Below are 18,219 nucleotides of genomic sequence, written 5' to 3'. Positions count from 1 at the left end.
ATCAAGCGCTTCTGTCCTCACTGCTGGGGAGAGGAGACGGCTGCTGGCAAGGGCCCGGTTTGCTGAGCAGGTTGAGCCCAGTTTGGGGAGAGTCACTGCAGTCGGGCCGTGATCACTTACCAACCCCACAGCGAAAACAGGCTGTTCTGGCGGCAACAGACAGCACAGCGCCTCCCCAGGAGGTTTCCTCGGCAGACTCGGATGCACAAAGGTCCTTACATCAGGTGTCTCCAGCTGGCCAGCGACTGCTCTGGCTTTCAGCAACAGCCTTCATCAAACGTCCATCTTTATGCCAAAAACGTGTCCCCGGTTGCCCCAAGACCTGTTTCGGGCAGGAGGACACGTAACCACGGGACAGGAGAACGGAGCGTGCTGCATAGGGACGCCCAGCTCCGACGTGCTCCTCTGCCAGGCCAGCGGGCAAGCAGAGTCTTGCTGGCCCAAGCCCAAACCACGCGACAGGCAGGGCGACAGGCAGGGCTGTGTTTCCACGGGCTGCTCGGAGAGGGCAACGCCAGGCCCGCAGAGCCGGCAGGCACACGGATACCGAGTGCCAGGGTTAAGCACCACAACCCCATTGCCAGCCTCTAAAGAAACGCCGGTGGGAGCGCAGGGGAGACCACCAGAGAAGGGGGAGCGAGGGCCCAGGAGACACGCGGGGAGGATGCCGCCACCCCGTACAGTCCGGGCTGGACCTGTGGCACCGCTGAGGCGCCCGGAGGGACGTCGAAATACACAAGCTCAGCCCGGCTGGGCAAGTAGGGACGCTACCGAGGGGGGAATAAACCCCCTTAGCGCGGCCCAGCTCGCGTAGCGGAGACACCGCAACGCACCAACGCCGCGCCTGACAGGAAGCTTGTCTCTCCCTCACCCGCCCTTATATACCCCCCGCCAGGCCGGGATTGGCTAATAGCGGGGAGTTTAGCAGCGCCGGATTGGTGAGGAGCACAAGCGTCTGCCGTGGGATTGGCCAGGACTCACCGTGGGGCTGAGGGCGGTGCTGCGAGGGAGGGGGGGGGCCGCCCGGCCTGCAGGGGGCGCTGCGTACGCGTGTCGGCCCCGGGCCCCGGTCCCGGTCCCGAGGCCCGGCCCCGGGCCTACGCCCGGGGCCGGGCCTCGGGACCGGGACCGGGGCCGCCGGTCCCTCTCGGTCCCACAGAGCCCCAGCGGGACCGTTGAAAGTCCTCGGGGGAGGAGCCGGACCGCGCACCCCGATCTCACCGCCTCACCCGCGGAGCTCAGGCCTGGCTCCACCCGGCCCCTCCGGCCCCGAGTAAACGACCGGTACTGGGGTCCCCACGCCAACCCCTCAGTCCCGTTACCGAACCTGCCCCAGCCCCACAGCGGAGACGAGCCGGTCGGCCTCTACACCAGCGCTTTATTTTTCCGAGCCTGACAGCAGGCCCGCTCCCGAACCGGCCCCGGGGCCTTGCTTGGAACCGGGGCAGCTTCGGGGTTTCGTTTCGAGGCCGGAGGGCGAGGGGAACGGGAGCACGGAGCAGAGGGAGGCAGGGACGGGATTGATGGCGTCATGCTGGCTGGTCCTCCGTGCTGCGAGGGTCCAAGGAGGTGCCGGTGCAGGGGACGCCATCCTGGGGGTGTCTTCTTGGGGGGGGGGGGGGGGGTGCGCTGCGGCCCCCTCCGGGTCAGCGCAGCCACAGGAAGAAAGCCGCAGCCAGCCCCAGGGCGAGGGAGAGGAGGGGTGGACTGCCGCAGGGGGGGCTCAGGCTGCTCGCAGGGGTGTTTGAAATGTGGGGGGCGGTGGTCGTGACCGCCTTGTCCGCCTGGCCAAGGGGCTGGAAAAGAAAACGAGAGAGTCAGGCATCGCTCCAAACTGGAGAAGACAGCAGCGCGGGGTGGAAACCCCCCCGAGAGCCCCTCAACCAGCTGTCCGGGGTGGGGAGAAAGAAGCTGGGGACACCCCGGTGCCCACGCTGTCCCTTCCCAGAGGGGAAACACGTGGCCTCCTCTTCCCCCAGCAGGTTCTCTTTCACACCGCACGCAGAAATCACCATCGGCTTTGGGGTTTTCCCAACGCAGGGAGCGAAGCAAACTCTCCCTCACATCGTTGCCCTATTTCTAGCCAGGGACTTTTAGAAATTGGGGGGGGCGGGGAGGAGGAGAAGCCAGGGGGGTGGTCTCTGCCCCTCAGACTGCTGCGAGGAAGCGGCTGGGGACATTGGGGACGTGGCGGCCCACGGGTCCTGCGGCGGAGGATGTGGGCTGCAGGAGCAGAGCTGAGAAACACCGGTGCTGGAAGCGAGGGGGAGGAGGAGGAGGAGAGACCCCCATCCCCCCAGGCTGTCGCAAGCAGGGAGGGTGCAGTCGGTGTGTGAAATGTAACACAGTTGGGATGGTGCTTTCAGGGCAGTTTCCTTCCGTCTCTAAAGATTGGCACCTTCCAAATTAAGGTGTTCGCGTGAATCCCTCCTGCCCTGGCTGCGCAGGGCTACTCTCTCTGGGTTTTTGGTCCTTTCCTGGGACTCCTGGTGCAAGCGGCTGCGCGTTAACGCCTGTGAACAGTGACTGCAGCGACAAGCGACAGCGACAAGCGCAAAAAGGGACACCATTTCCCTCCGTGAACCAGCCCCCACGCTGGTTCGCACCATTCCTCGGGTCCCTCCGGAGCCAGGACGGGGCCAGGGATGGGGCCCCAACGCCCAGCTCTGCCCCCTCACAGGCACTCTTGTGAGGGGGTTTTAGCTGGTTTGCCCAGCCACAGAACAGGACTCCCGAAACATAAATGCACCCCGTGGAGCCAGCAGCAGGTTGCAGATGCGTGGAGTTTGTGAGCGAAACAACCGCAGACAAATCTGGCCCCGTTACCAACACGCTGTAGAAAAAAAATCATCCCGAGAGCTGCTCCGAATAGCATCACCTTCCCTGAAAGTGCCGGCACGTTCATTCCTCCCACACAACGGTCCCCACCCAGGAGAGAACCGACATCCACCAGCGCGGTGCTCGAAGCGAGCCCCCGTGGAGCCTCCCAGCAGGAAGGAAAACAACGTCCAGGGGGGAGAGGTGAGAGGAAACCACACAGCCGTGCACCCACCCGGCGTCCCCACAGCCCCACGGACGTGCTCGGCTTCCCCGGTGTCCCAGCAGCCATCCTCAGTGTCCCCACACCAGGCACGGGCTGGGGACAGGGCTGGGGCCCGCATGCAAAGGAGAGGCTGCAAGATGGGGTGGAGAGCTAAGTGCGAAGGTTACAGATAGGCACGATGCTCTTAAGTTAAAAAAAAAAAAATGCTTTAAAAAAAGCAACGTATGGAAGTATTTAGACCTTACAGACCACAGTGCAAAGCTCCTGGTAAGACAGCCAGGGTTAGAGTCAAATGGAAAGTCAAATGCTCAGGTTTCTAGCTGAAGTTCAGCAGAAATTCTCCTACTGGTTGAACCCTACAGCTCCCCCCGACTGCCGTCACACCCGTGGGACAGAGCTGGCTGGACCCCTCAGCCTTCGCAGGGCCCCGCGCCGTGGGGTTTCTCTTACCACGCAGAGGACAAGCAGGGCGAGCAGGAGGAGCAGGTGGGTGCGCTGGAGGGGCTGCATGGTCGGGGCTCGGCTCACGGTGTGCCGTGACACTTCCTCATCTGCTCGTAGCGATTGCAGTCGGAAGCTTTAAGCGCAGCCGTGGCCCTGTCTCACCAATCACACCTTCCTTCCCTGCCCCGGCCCCACCGCCCCAAAGGGCCGTTTGAACCCAGGGTGATTTGGGGAAGTCGCATCCGCTGCCGATGCCTCGAGGCAGAAGATGCAAGACACGGGCATGGGGGATCTCCAGGCGGGGACAACACCATACAGCTCTTTCGGCCTCAATTCTCCGGAGCCGTCGATCTACATCGCCCAACACGAGAGCGGCTCCTGCTCCCCCTGTTCCCCAGCATGGCTGCACAGCCAGCTCCGAGCGGGACGTCCTAGCCACCGTCTCCAGCAAAGGCAGCAAGCCCCTCACCCTGCCTTTTCCCACATCACAAAATACCGCCTGCAGCGTGAAACCCCCCAGGTTGAGCTCTGCTTCTCCCCGGGGGCTCCCTGTCCTGTGCCCCACACCCGTGAAGGACTAACAGTGGTTATGGTTTAAAAACCTCCCCTGGTTCACTTGGGAGGGTTTGCAAATCGCGGCCAACGTTTCAACAAGGGCTCTGCGTTGCACCATGTAACAAACCTCCTTCCCTGCAACTCGGGGCAGAAGCTGGGTCCAATCTGTCCCTCCGAATTTCAGTTACAAGCCCCGGGGTTGTCTGATCCGGGTAATGGAGCAGGGAAACGCTTCCTTCCAGCCCTCCGACATCTGTCTCCTCACAGTAGATCTCCGAGCTCCCTCACCCACTCACCTGCAGCAGCAGGAAACAAAAGGGATCTGGTTATTTTAAGACAGTTTGAAATAAGTAAAGCTACTGAAATGCGCCGAGCACATACACCTGTTGTCTGGTTTTGTGTTGGTGAAGTGCATCACAGCGCAGCGAGCCTGCCGCCAGCCTCTGCCCGGAGCTGAAGGCTCCTCTGTGGCAAAGCTTCACCAAATTCAGTTAATTTTTGCACTTCATAGAAGCGTCAAAATGAAAGTCTCTTGGGGACAGCCAACATCCCATAAAAGGTGCTAAAAATCGGCCTGTCCTGCTCTTCTCCAACTGGCGAGGCCGAGCTCTCCGGAGAGCATCAGCGAAGCGAAAGGAGAGCGTGGTAGCACCCGGGTGAGGGAAAGCATTGCTGGAAAAGAGAGACAGAAGAGGCAGGTGAGGAATACGGGAGCAGCTGTACGGTGCGCGATGCCTCAGGTCAGGCTGTGCCACAGACCGTGTCTACGAGCTGAAGCTGAGGGCGTGCAGAGGGTGGCTGAGGAAAGGAAGCGTGGCTGCCTGTTGTGCTCCTGCCCCGGCACCAGGAAACGTCTGAAACGCTCTGAAGTGAAGAGGGGTCAAAAAAAAAGCACCATTTTGCAGGCAGGCGTGCAGGGCTGAGACCAGGCAGGGAGCGGCTCGGCCTGGCTGGCGGCCGCGCAGAATGGAGCCTGCCGGCAGCCCGGGCCTCCCTCCCCAAGCGACAAACGGAGGGGGCTTCTCCCGGCTTATCCCTCCTCCAGACGCGGGTTCGGGGAGCAGCCGGCAGCGGAGGCCGGGAAGGCCCCGCCACGGGCCGGGAGGCCGGATCACCCACAGCCCAGGCCCAGGTGGCCTCGGGGTAGCCCGCCGAGGGGTCGGGCAGGCCGGCAGGGCCGCGTTGGGGCCCGGTGGCACCGGGAGAGCAGCAGGGACGACGGCGGATCCCGTAGGGGTCCTGCCAGGGCCCCGGGCCCGGCCCCCAGCCGGGGTCCCCCCGACGCCCTCCCGCCATAGCCGGGGCCCCCCTCCTCCCGGAGGGGTGTGGGGGGGGTCGGAGCGGTGCATGCTGGGATGTGTAGTCCTCGGGCTGCCTCGCCCTCCACGTGACCAGGGCTGAGCCAATCGCAGCGGCCCCGCGTCGCCGTGGCAACCGCCTGTAAACAAGATGGCGGCGGCGCGCTGAGCGCGGGGTGAGTGCTGCGCCAGCGGGGGGGGGGAGCGGGGGGACACCCCCCCACACCCCCCCCACCCCGCGGTTCGGGAGCCCCCCTCCACCGTGAGGGTCCCCCCAACACACGGTGCTCGCCCCCAGCACATTCCGGGGTGCCCCCAGCGCTGTCACCCACGTCAGGGCCCCCCCAGAGCCCCCACACACAGGCACCCCCGGGCAGTACTCGGTTACCCCCGTTATTTTGATCCCCTTTTTGCCAACGATCCCTCAAAAAGCTGATCGCTACCAGCCTTCTGGGGACCCACAGGGCTGCACGTGACGGTGACAGGCTCAGAAACAACACCAGCTCGAATGAAACTCCCCAAATTTCTTATCTGCTGCCTCCTGGCCGGCATCGGTCCCCAGCAGGTACCAGGGACATTGGTCAGTCATGTCTCGCGCAGGTTCGTATCGCATTTGCGTTTCCTCAGTTCCAAGAGGAGAAGAGTTGCTTTCGGCAGCCGCAATGGCATCACAAGCGTCGGCTCTTTCACCCGCCCCTGCCCTGACGCAGCAGGCACCGCTGCACCTCACTCACCCGGGTTTCACCCCCTCTGCTCTCAGGCAGCTCTCACAGGTTGGCAGCTCAAGGATTTTAACTCCTACTACAAGTTGTGGGTGTATGAGCACTCACTCTGCCCAGAACGCAAGGATGTACGGACTGGGAAGATGGGCTGATGAGAAAAATGTACAGTTTGGGCTTTTTTGGACAGCCTTTTCAATTACATTTTAAAAAATTTGCCCATCAAGCAAATCCTCCCAAAGTTAATGAACCTATGCTTTATTTTTACGTATTATCGCCTCTTATTTTTACTAAAAGGGCAGAGCTGTCCAAGTTCATTGACTCCACTGGTAAGGTTTTTCTTACCATCCTACATGTTTTGCAATGACTGTAGCTCTTTCTCTCCTACATGTGTCCAAAATTAGATAAGTAAAAAAGGTTTCCACATCCTCAGCAAGCCCTAGAGCACATTAGAGCTTCATCTATTTTTTACAGTTCCATTTTAGGTCACATCCTTCCTACTAGATCTTAGAGCAAAAACTCCCTTTCCACTCCCAGTGAAGTTTGCTGCTTCTGTTAATCCCAGAGTGTTGTGCTTTTTGTTAAAATAGCTCAATATTACCACTTTCTGCCTCACTGTGCAGCGCAGGATGCTCTGTACTAGTGTCATGGTCTCTTTCTGCAAGCCCCATTTTGTGTTCACTCTTCCCAGCTGCTGAGATTGCACCTTCCCTTGGGTCCTGGCTCATAACGAGTGCCCACATACACTCATTAGTCCGAGAGTGCTTATGGGATTGAATGGACAGGGCCCACCCTGCTTTCTCCTGCCCTCTCTTTCCCTCAGCGTAACCCCAGTATTTCTTTACCTGCTTTTGGAGAAGTCGTATCCAAAACACTGACCTGTTTTCTTTCTTTCATGCTCTTCGTGCCTCTTCTCAGAAGATGACAGCCTGTCTCCTAGGACAAAGAATCCAGTGCAAGGCAGTCTCCCCTCCTGCTCAAGGGGGACAACACTGAAAAAGAATATGCAGGGTAAAGTCCCTCAATGATTAGGGGATTCTGGGCTATCACAGTTTCTCGGTGACAGTCTGATGGACTCAATACCCCAAGCCAGGGCTAATTCCTGTGGTCCCCCTCTCGCATACACAGCGTGCTGTCGGTGACACAGCCATCTCCCTACCAGTCAGGAGCCAAGGGATCTCTACCCAGCGCCCCCCAAAAGGTACCCTTGTCCTACCTGCTGTGGCAGAACAGGAATTCTTGTGTGGGGGCCCTTATGGCGCAGATGAGCCTCCAATACCGATCACCATTTTAGAGAGGTAACACGTGTTCGTGCTTTCAGGCGCAGCTCACACTGACACGGACCTCATGACCTCCATGATGCAAAAAATCACTCTGTTGGAACAAAAAATAGAGAAACAAGCACAAGAAATCCAACTGAAGGTAAAAATCCTGCCCGTTACTGAACCTGTTCTCTGCCCGTGCTTTGACTGGTGAAGCCACGGTAGCATTACACCTGCTCAGACCTAGTTTGGGCTAAAACAAGTTAATCTGTAGCCTTCGCTGTTAATTACACAAACGAGCCTTTGCAAAGCAACAGAGTATCAGTCCTTGGGGTGGGAGAGTAGACAGTCCCTGCTGTGACTTCTTAAAGACCCTCAGCACCCTTTCACTGATATCATTAGCTGTTCGGCTTCAGACCTTTCTTTTCTTCCTTTTGCTTCCGGAAACAACAGCTGCTCATGCAGCAGGGTCACGCTGGAGCAGACCTCTTTGTATTACTGCAGCTTGGAATAAATATCCTTTTTTTTTCTTTTTTTTTTCCCTCCAAAGGGGTGGCTGCAGAGATGCTGGTTTCTTTTCCAGATCAGCCGCTTGCCGCAGGTCAGAGCATGAGCTGTGCCTGAGCAGGAAGCGCAGGGGCACGAGTCCATGTGCCTGCCTACAGCTCTTGTGCAGATGGAGGTGGGGGAGATAGGTCAGCGTGTCCCTCACCTATTCTTAGAGCAGTGTATTTATATCCCACCCCTCATTTGGGTCTAATTAAGGTATTTGTGAGGTGATAGGGCCTTTCTGACCCTTATTTTGCCTGTCTCTGAGTGGGGTGAGAGGACGTGCACCACTGACTCACCCAGCCAGGACTAATTATGCAAACTGTGCCTCAAGGTCCTGAAGGCCAAGGAACTAAACAAGGTCATTATTTGTTCTGGTCCTGAAGGAAAGGAGGATTGCTGAACTTGAAGAAAAGATGAAGACTCTTCAGAAAGGAGAAGGTAAAAATTGTTCTACCCTCGGCACCTTGCTCCTACCTGTGGGAGAGCTACAGAGCTCCTTGTACTGCAACAGAGCAGGCTTGGAGACCTCCTCTCTGAGCCATCCTTGCCTTCAAAGCCCAAGAGCCTCTTCAGCGAGGGGTATCAGTTACACACACGTGGTACCGTTTGCCAAAGCAGATCTGCACTTTGTACTTGCATCTGTTACTTGGCTTTTCTGGTGCAGTGCAAAACATTATTTCCTGACCCATTTTCTGTGGGTTACTAAGTTTCCATGAGCATAGACCAACCACACAGATACCTGAGGATGGTCAGAAAAAAAGAACGGTAAATAATGCAGAGTTCAGTCGTGCTGGAAAAACAGGGCTACTCACAGCTAAGCGAAACCACAAATCGACTTGGAGTCTCAAACAGTATTACAGGTCCAGGCTCACTTGTCCCATAAGGCAGCCTAACTTTAAATTGAAACCAGCTTTGGGTGAGTCACTGAAGGTCTTCCCCTCCATTCAGTTCCCTGGAATCCAGCAGCTTTCCAGCTGAGCCCAGACACGTTTCCTATGATGGCTGGACTACCTTGTTAGCAGAAAGCTGCGGTAAGTTCTCCATTTCCTGAGCAGAGAACAAGAATATGCCTGTCAAACCACAAACATGTGTTTTGTACCTCATCATGCATTGTTCTAGCCATTCAGCCTAGGTTTCTGGATCCAGCTTTAGTGGACACCTGCTCATTTTTTTAATAGGTCCCTTAAGACTGAGTAAGCCAAGCAATTCTCATTGTATAATTGCGAACAGCACCGCTCACATCAGCTTCCCGCAGCGTAAAACTTCACCAGTGTCATTCACAACTATCTTTCAGTCCGTCAGCATCTTTTTCAAAGTGCTGCAGGTTGAATTGTCAGGGACCGGCATGCAGAGCTCATGTTCAGCTCCTGTGTCGTATGGGCTTGAGTTCACTTACGGTAGAGGCAGTTACTGCTGGGGCATCTGCGCTGTGTGACACAGGTTACCTATAGCTCTTCTTTAAGGCTGTACATAGAAAAACCAAGTCTTCCCTTTCAGATGCTCCTGACTCATCCAGAGCAGAGGAACTGGAAATTAGGTGCTTTCAGCTGCAGACCCAGGTCTGGGAGATGGAGGTGAGACACCTGCTTCACTTGCCCTAAGCCATCTGCACCTTTGATTTGAGATCGTCGCAGTCCCGGGCTGCTTGGTCTTTTTCAAGCTGCCACTTTTAATCATCACAATTCTTCACCTCACCCCTCTGAAAAGAAAGAACAGGTTGGATGTGAGCTACAGGGCAGTAGGAGTTTTTTTAACACACAAGCATTTGTGCCTCCTGCAAGCCTCTTCATTTTGATTTCTAGTACTGTAGAAATATTCTTTGCAGCTACCACAGTCTTGGGAGATTACTGTGTCACTACAGGTACTTTCATTCTCCCTTTTGCCTACTACTAGTAGAGCTGCTACTACTACTACTCTGCCAGTGAGTTTGTCTGCCTGCCAGGGCCAAGGAGCCCCAAGACAAACCTTCTCTTTCACCTCCCCTTCTGCTTGTCACGGTCACACCACTCTCAGGCTTCCATTTCTAGTTTTCTGAAGCTCTGTTCTACAACGCTGACTTGTACTTTCCTCTTACAGAGGTTTCTAAATGACTATGGTCTGATTTGGGTTGGAGAGAGACATGAACAGCTGGAAGATTTAGAATCGCTCAAGGACAAAGAAGAGCTGCCAGCAAGGAGCCTCTGGAAGCCAGGTAAAGCACCAGCACTCTCTGCTGAAGCAGCTATCCTAGATCGTGCTGCATGCTTAGAGAAGGTATGATACTCCCCAGGGTAGATAAGCATCAAAGACCCAGAATTTGGGTCTTCAGAATTTGTGATCCTGTGCTGAGGTCTTCACATCAGTCCGTCTCAGGGACAGAGAAACGGAGCAATTTAACAGGAGCTAAACCAGGCAGAATGTTGGTATTTTACATACCTATATTTTGTAAGCCCCGTCTAGGGGAAGAGGAGAGAACCCAATGGCTCAGCCATTTGGAAGGATACCCTCGCAGCAGCTGCTTCCTGAAGAGTTCACGTACCCTAAACGTTTGAAGCTTGATTGCTCTAATAACATTGACGTAAAATGGGTGGAAAACTGAATCAGATGCTTTGTGTATATGGTAGCTGTAGTAACTTACCCATATTGTCTGGCTCCATCAGAGAGTATTGTTTGCCTTTCCTCCCAACCACCACGTGAGCGGTTTAATTGAGACGTGATTGTGCTGTATGGGGTCCAAGCATACTTGGCAATGGCTTCTTAGGAAGTGGTAACAGAGAAAAAAAAAAGAATAATACTTGGGCTGTACAGCCAATGCTGCTTCCTAACCACCATGCAAATATTAGTTAACTAATCCTTCCCTCCCTTAGATGCAGGAGGGCAGAAGATGGGGGAAGCAGTAGAAAGAATTTTCATTGTTTTCAGCTCACTTACCCTTTTTAAGGGATATTTCCCCCGCCCTCCTTTATCAAATCATAAAAAAGCGGAACAGAAAATACCAAAGGCTTTACCTCTGTCTACATCTCTTCTTTCATTTCCTCTTCTGATTTCATTCGTCTATCCCATCACAACTCTTCTACTGCTTCACCCCACCACCCTCCTCAAGCACCCGGATAAACACCCGCAGCAGTGTCCCAGCAAGAGAGAGCAATCTGCTGGTGGCAAGGAGCAGGCAAGCCAGCTGTGTTTACACTGGTGTTTCTTCAGCAAGTCTGCCCTGATCCATTTATCCAACCTAGTTAATCCAACTAGTTAAGTTCCTCACTCTGTGAATTTTACGGCACCACATGAAGGGACAACACAACACTTCTGAAATTACAACCAAAGACAAGGAGCTGAGCGTGGTCTCTGAAGAGCTGGCTGCATCTGTAGCTGGCTCTGGAGTCACATTACCTTGCAGCAAGAGGGCTGTTGCCCTGCTGCCCTGCCCTTGTGGTTTTTGCACACACCCATGTAAACCTGGCAGCGCTGCGCCGCAGCAGCAGCGTTGCACCGCACTTTGCAGAAGTGCAAAAGACAAAGCGTGGAGAGGTGGCACAGACAGCCCCGAAATGTTAGGACTCAAACGCACCTCAAATTCACACAGAGGTGAAAGCTGCTTAGCTGGCATCCCCTTCCCCCTGTAACTCTGATCCCTCTGCCACAGGTGAAGCAGTTGTTTCCAAACACCAGATTGATTTTGATCTAATCTTGGAAAACGTGAAGGATTTGAATGCACTGGCTGGCGAAGGCGTTTCTCAAATCGAGCACACGCCTGGGGGTGCTCGGCTGAGACAGCCAGAACCCCTCCCTCTTACGCTGTATCAAAATGGGATCGTCATGTTCAACGGACCCTTTCGGCCCTACGAGGACCCATCCACGCAGGTATGGAAAGGTCTGTAGAGGAATTAGACTTAGAGCCATCCTGCTGTCGTTCACAAAGCCTCAGGAAAGGGAATGTATAGGAATAGGGCTTGTGAGCTCATCTCAGTCCTAAAAAGGAGCAGCTACTGAGACCTCCCGCTTCTCACCGGCGTTCCCATGGTGCCTTTAAAGACTAGTATGTCTTTGTGTAGTAATTTTTAGAGATGGAGATTCTGGGTCTTTTATGCAGACTTTTCTGCACAGCAATAACAACACAAACAGGAGCAGCCCAGAAGGAATGGAAAAGCTGGACATGAGCCAGCAATGTGCGCTCGCAGCCCAGAAGGCCAACTGTATCCTGGGCTGCATCCAAAGCAGCGTGGCCAGCAGGTCGAGGGAGGGGATTCTGCCCCTCTGCTCTGCTCTGGTGAGACCCCACCTGCAGCACTGCCTCCAGCTCTGGAGCCCTCAGCATAAGAAAGACACGGACCTGTTGGAGCGGGTCCAGAGGAGGGTCACGAAAATGCTCAGGGGGATGGAACACCTCTGCTATGAAGAAAGGCTGAGAGAGTTGGGGTTGTTCAGCCTGGAGAAGAGAAGGCTTCAGGGAGACCTTATTGCAGCCTGTCAGTACTTAAAGGGGGCTTACAAAAAAGATGGGGGCAAACTTTTTAGCAGGGCCTGTTGCAACAGGACAAGGGGGAATGGCTTTAAACTGAAAGAAGGGAGATTCAGACTAGATATAAGGAAGAAATATTTTATGCTGAGTGTGGTGAGACACTGGCCCAGGTTGCCCAGAGAGGTGGTGGATGCCCCATCCCTGGAAACATTCCAGGTCAGGTTGGATGGGGCTCTGAGCAACCTGATCTAGCTGAAGATGTCCCTGCCCACGGCAGGGGGGTTGGACTAGATGGCCTTTAGAGGTCCCTTCCAACCCAAACTATTCCATGATTCTATGATAATATCTCAGTCCTGACATAAATAGTCTGAGGTATGACCACGAGCTCTCATTTTGTTTCAGCAATGCCTGCAGGATATTATGGATGGCTATTTCCCTTCAGAGTTGCAGATGCGCTACCCAGATGGCATCCCTTTGCAGGTAAGCAGTGCAAAACCCTATTCATCAGCTTTTTGGAAGAAATTGCTCTCTTGCTTCCCGAGAAAATTGTTCAGGTTTCTTTCACCAGTCTGCTGGATGCTCCCCACAGCAAATTAAGTTTGAAGTTTCTGAACACAGCATACACAGAGCTGAATTCTGTGCATGTGTGTCTCGGGGAAAGAGTGACAGGGAGCACACCTGCGAGAGCCGTTACAGGAAGTAAGGGAGCGTTTCGGCATTAGGACCGAATGGTTTCTCTGCCTCAGTGAATCTTGGCTTGGAACAAGACTTCTCTTCTGCAGAGCCTGCTATGCTCTTAGAAGTAGTACGTGCAGCTGAAGAGCTGTGTAACAAAGAGGAGAAAAAAAGTTCTTAGATAGTTCCCCTGGAAAAGCTTCTAAAACCAGATTGAACAAGTATCTCTCAAGGAGGATGTCGGGAGAGTTTATTTTGCCACAATTCAAATGGATTTGGCCACTTGAGGTTCTTTTGGGCCCCACTTTTTGGTTTCTCAGAAATGGCAAAAAGCCAAGGCCACATTTTCAGGCAGAAAGCAGGCAGAGAGCCTCACAGGACTCTAATCTAGGCCTTCAAGTGCATCTGAAACGTAAGCAGGCACGAGCAGAGGGGTGCACCTACCCACTGCCACGAAGAAAGCAGGGCACAACTGCACGGGCAAGTGTGAGGTCAGTACAGCCAGAGTGAGCTGGTAGGTGTGGTAGTTGGAAAGTCAGATGGAAGAAGGAGGATTGTGCAAGGCTCTTGGGGCTGTGGTTCCCTATAATCCGTGCATAGCTGGCCGCATCTGGAAGCCACAGGACAGTACGGTAATCTGGGGTAAATGCAGACACAGAGCGCATCCACTTGTGATGTGGACAGCCAGTGTAAGAGGAACATAAGTGGAACCCAGACAGAGAGATTGCCCCTATTTACACAGCTTTTCCCACTGCTGGGGGCCTCGGGGTAGCACACTGCCTTCCTCGGTTTGTTAGAGCCATCTGACAGTCCCCACTGCAGCTTCTTACTGCCAAATCCCTCTCTGCCCCCAACCTGCTGCTTTCACATCACTTTCCACCTGGAGAGCCTTTTCAAGTGTGGAAGCAGACACGGGGGAAAGGTCGGGTCCAAGCACGTTTCTTACAACTCGTGGAAAGGAGCAGCTGCCCCGTGCCTGTCGAGATGGATGAACAACTACCCTGCGGTCTGGGGTGGGTCATCCCGGGGAATTGAGGGATCCACCAGGATTTGCTTCGTTAGAGAGCCTATAGGAGCTGAAAATGCATTTCACTGAGTTTGGACAGCTGGAGCAGCTTCCAAAGAAGCAGCTCTCTTGGTTTTATTTGGGGTTTGCAACTCTTGGTTATCGTTGCTGTGGTTTATTGTGCTCTGATGCAGTGAGAACAAGCTTGTGCAACAGTCAGATTTGCTTATGGCAGTCGGCCTTAATTCAACAGGTCACTGACAGAAGGGACGTGGTATTTCGGGAGAGACACCTTCCAGGGAGTTTTCCTGGCCACGGCCAAGTGGTTGGCCATTCAAAATCAAGTGAGGTGCAGGAAACCACCGAGATCCCAGGTAAATTCTTAAACCTGCCTTAAAAATGCAGCTAACTCCCAAAGAGGAGAATCAAAACCTTACTTGGGAAGTCCAGCTAGCAGGAGGTGCATGTGTAGGGTCTCAGAGAAGGCGGCAACACTGCTGGGTCAAAGCCCTCTGCTTGTAGCCTCAGTGTTGCTTCAGGAGCTGGGAGCCAGGCAGCACACGTGGTGTCCTCTCCTCATTAAATCCTCCTAAAGAATGAGACATGACAAGCCGTAAAAGACCAGAAGATCAGTGGGTTTCCAAAAACATATCTGCCCTGCACCTTTCTGAAAGGCCAAGCTCCTTCTAGCCTCACCCTTATCAGCATCAAAGGATGCCGGGGAAACCATTCAGCTCTTGGGGGAGTAGCTTGCAAACAACCTTTGGTTCTCCTACAAGTTCATTCCGTAAAGGTGGACATCTTCAAGCCAGACCGATCTTAACCGTACGGAATACGGGCCAATTCCTCTTCAGAGTTTCATAAGGGAGTATGGGACATAAAGTCAGGCCACAGACTCCTCACGTTGCTTCTAGGCTCTAGCAGTCTGCGTGAGCAATACCTGTCGGGGCTGTGAAAGTCAAATGCAGTCAGTCGTATAGACAGAAAATAGTGGTTTTGTGCATGCATAACTAAATAACCCGAACACGTGCATTGCCCATCAGCAACATCTTCCTGCTTCATATCGAACCGTACTACTTGCTCATTCATCTCAAGGCCATTCACAAACAGAAGCTGTGCTAAATGCCTCCTTTATCCAAGTAGCAAAAAAAAATAATTGCCCGGTGACACCACAGAAAAAGGAAAGGACACCTACAAATACACCCTCGCAAGACGAACAATTTTCCAAGTCTGTAAAAATTGTCGTCGTTTCAGTTTTTCCTGTTCCCAGCAGGGCTAACCAGGTTTCTACCTGTTGTGCATCCCAGCTGTGTGCTGAACAGGCTGCACAGTTGCTCACCGTTGATGTTGACAATCAAACGTTTAGCGGGCCAGAAAGTGGGACAAGCTTCAACGGGGGAGACTGAGAGCCAGTCTCGGCCTAGCTAGGGGAGGTTAGAGCTCTCCCTGTCGGCTGTTGTGCTCTCTCGTTTCACCAAATCAGCCTATTCTGGGGGAAAATCGCTTGTCAAAAAGGTCACACGTGGACACCTCTCCCCTCTGCTCTGGCAGGTCCCAAAGCCTCCTCGGAGCAGCTTCTCAGCAAGCTTTCCACGCCCTTGAAACACGGAGGAGAAGCTATCGGTGTCCGAGCCTCAGCCAGAGCAGCGCAGCAGGTATGAGTGGACCCCCCCAAACACCCACAGGATGAGGCCCGGCAGCAATTCCCTGGGCTCAGCGCCCTGCACAGCGCTGGCTCCCCCCTCCTCAGGCCTCTCTCAGTTTCTGCATAACCTCCTCCTCCCAGAGAGGCTCCACCAGAGCACACGTGGCACTTTGGCACCTGCTCCTGGGTTTTCCTGGCACTGGTTGCTCTCTGTGCAGAGCAGGCAGCGGTGACGCTCACCTGGTTTGGTTTCAGGGCTCTGGTGGGATGCGGAGCAGCAAAGAGATCCTGGTGGAGACACCCAGGCTGTCTGCCCTGGAGAGGTACAGGCACGGCCCCCCGACCCCTGCCCTGTCGGGCTCTCATCTTCCTCCTATTTCATCACTGCGGGTTTATTTCAGGGGTTTCAGCTGAGGAAGTAAATGGACTTGCCTCTTTTATACCTTAGAAATAATTAGAAAAAAAGGCCAAGCTTGGTCTTTTGGGAAGACCACTGAATTGTTCATGGTAAACCTGCCATCTTTTACATCTCTAACAAAAGTTTGTTGTTCAAAATGTTACTTGCTTATTGCTGTGAAATACTTTTCCCAACAGCAAGCCAAGGCCTAAGAGCTTGAAACCATCTAAGAAGCTGTTTGCGGTCACGTTAAATGGGAGAATCCCTCCAGGAAACTGATGCCCAAGTGGGAGGTCACACTAACAGCACTTTTCCACTCATAGTCTTCTGGCAAGACAAGACCCAAATAGCTAATGAAAAAAACCCCAAGCAGATTATTTTTAATCAAAGAAGTAGGGCAAAGTACTTACCAGACAGCCCTGATCTAAAATGAAAAAGCTAAAAAAGGTCAGCAACCCTCTTTTCGAGGCACCTTTAAGCAGGGAAAGCAAAGCAGCGGTTTGGTCCGTGGGTCGGTCTGCTCGCCCGCAGTCAGACGGGGCCTCGTTCATCTCAAGGACGTTCCCAAATGCGAAACACCTCTCCCCCGTCCGGATCACCCTGGCAGCCCGGGGGTCTGCCCCTTGAGTAGAGCACAGACTCTGCCGCCGGCAGAGCCCTCACTCCTCAGCTGACGAGGTTTTCTTACCTCCAGGGTGAAGGCAGCTGAAGAGGCTGAAGCTTTTGCCCCTGATATCTGCACTCTCCGCATCAAATCCGAGAGCGGGGAGCAGACGTACACTGTAAAAATGCTGTTCACGGAGACCATAGGGGACCTGCGCCAACACCTCGCCCACGCCAGGTAGGCCTAGGACTTCCTCCCCTCCTCGCTCCCCACCCGGCTCTGTCAAGCCCCAGGGAAGGTTTCTCAGCTGCCGCTCAAGGGCTGAGGGTTACAGTCCTAGCCCCAGGAGCCGCTGGGCACCCTCTGCTGCTTTGGCTCCACCACCCGAGATGCTCTCCGGGCAGCGCTGCCAGGGTCACGCTTAGCTCAGAGCATTTAATACCCACCTTTCCCAAAAAACTGACACAGCAGCAGAGATAAGTCTCTTTTGTCCCCTCAAAATTGCCATCTGACCCAGGTCCATCACTGCCTTTGCCTCCTTCCAGCTGTTCAGCAGCACTCGCCTGACTGTTGCCACCGTTCCCAAGGTGTTGGTGCAGCCTGGAAGCTGAGCTGCAGCCTTCCGCTTGGCCGATGGATCCACTGCTGGACAAACACCCCCCTTTGCTCAGCCGGCTCTATATCCCAACGCGTTTAATGCTGCCCAAGGTCTCACACGTCCCCTTGGGGACAGTTCCAAATGGCTGAGGGGACCCCTTTGCTCTCCCCTCTTCCCACTCCTGTTGCGGGCCGTAACTCTGGTGTCGGTCTGAGCCCGCTGCTGTTGGGATGCAAGAGCCTCCTTCCCCACTGCAGCTGCGCAGCCTGGAACGGCCGCTCCGTGCCTGGCTGTTCGCAGTTCGGGCGGGAAGCCCTTTTTTCTGCTCAGCCTGTGCTTGTGAAACAGTCTCTCCCTCCGCTCTTGCATAACCACAGCTGGATCAGCCAGAGCATCTCAGCAAAACCTTGGGGGATCCTGTGTGTAGGAAAGATTGTGCTGTTCTTTCCTAGGGGTGGAGACTCCAACTCGTATGAGATCATCAGTACCTTTCCCCAGAGGGTGTACGCAGACGACTCCAGGAGCCTGCAGGAATGTGGCCTGATCCCCAATGCCTCGTTGCTGCTGCGGAGAAGAGACCCCTCCCCAACAAGAGGGGAAAGGGCTGCAAACAGCTTAACAGCTCCTAGCAAGAGCTGCTCGCCCCAAGCTCTGCAGGAGGAAGGAGCTGCCTTGCACCGCTAGCTGTGTTATAATCTCCCCTGGGTGGGAAGAGAGGAGAAGGGTGTCTTTCCAGATTTAGTTTCACTGCGCCGTTACCAGGGATGGAGAGAAGAGCTCAGAGGCAGCAGTTTGGCCTCTCCCTTCGGCAGAGGGTGCCAGGCCCAGTCCTGCTGCCTCACGGGTGGATGCTTTTCCCCCAAGACAGGAGGTGGGCTCCTAACACAGGGGCATTTCTGTCAGCTCAAACCCGAGGCCTGGTTTCTTGTCTCCGCTGAAGGTTACACGGGCTGATCGCTCCCCGGGGAAGGCCGCCAGCTTTA

At 54.5% G+C, this 18,219-nt stretch overlaps 1 protein-coding gene and 2 long non-coding RNA genes across 5 annotated transcripts; 2 read left to right on the top strand and 1 right to left on the bottom strand.

The window, feature by feature from the left end:
- Positions 1 to 1,361: 1,361 nt before the first annotated feature.
- On the bottom strand, positions 1,362 to 4,926 carry LOC143169682 (uncharacterized). 2 transcript variants are annotated; one of them, XR_012996910.1, is made up of 4 exons: positions 4,802 to 4,926; positions 4,426 to 4,714; positions 3,494 to 4,338; positions 1,362 to 1,796 (listed from the first exon to the last, which is right to left on the bottom strand). It is a non-coding gene; the product is annotated as an uncharacterized LOC143169682 (long non-coding RNA). The 2 variants fall into 2 exon arrangements; XR_012996909.1 differs by having other exon boundaries at positions 4,426 to 4,926.
- Positions 2,148 to 4,418, top strand: LOC143169683 (uncharacterized). 2 transcript variants are annotated; one of them, XR_012996912.1, is made up of 3 exons: positions 2,148 to 3,021; positions 3,406 to 3,529; positions 3,605 to 4,418. It is a non-coding gene; the product is annotated as an uncharacterized LOC143169683 (long non-coding RNA). The 2 variants fall into 2 exon arrangements; XR_012996911.1 differs by having other exon boundaries at positions 2,148 to 3,529.
- An 82-nt stretch (positions 4,927 to 5,008) lies between the features above and the next one.
- On the top strand, positions 5,009 to 17,855 carry UBXN11 (UBX domain protein 11). The gene is given in 14 exon segments (XM_076357669.1): positions 5,009 to 5,093; positions 6,978 to 7,070; positions 7,381 to 7,481; positions 8,257 to 8,311; positions 9,371 to 9,447; positions 9,950 to 10,064; positions 11,496 to 11,713; positions 12,714 to 12,791; positions 14,246 to 14,366; positions 15,544 to 15,647; positions 15,893 to 15,960; positions 16,729 to 16,875; positions 17,689 to 17,821; positions 17,823 to 17,855. Coding segments are annotated over 14 exon segments (1,428 nt in total).
- The last annotated feature ends 364 nt before the right edge of the window (positions 17,856 to 18,219 follow it).

The sequence above is a fragment of the Aptenodytes patagonicus genome, chromosome 21 (genome assembly GCF_965638725.1).
Source record: "Aptenodytes patagonicus chromosome 21, bAptPat1.pri.cur, whole genome shotgun sequence".
Lineage (NCBI taxonomy): Eukaryota > Metazoa > Chordata > Aves > Sphenisciformes > Spheniscidae > Aptenodytes > Aptenodytes patagonicus.
Note: the sequence above shows the minus strand (reverse complement) of the source record. Positions and strands in the feature narration are given on the sequence as shown.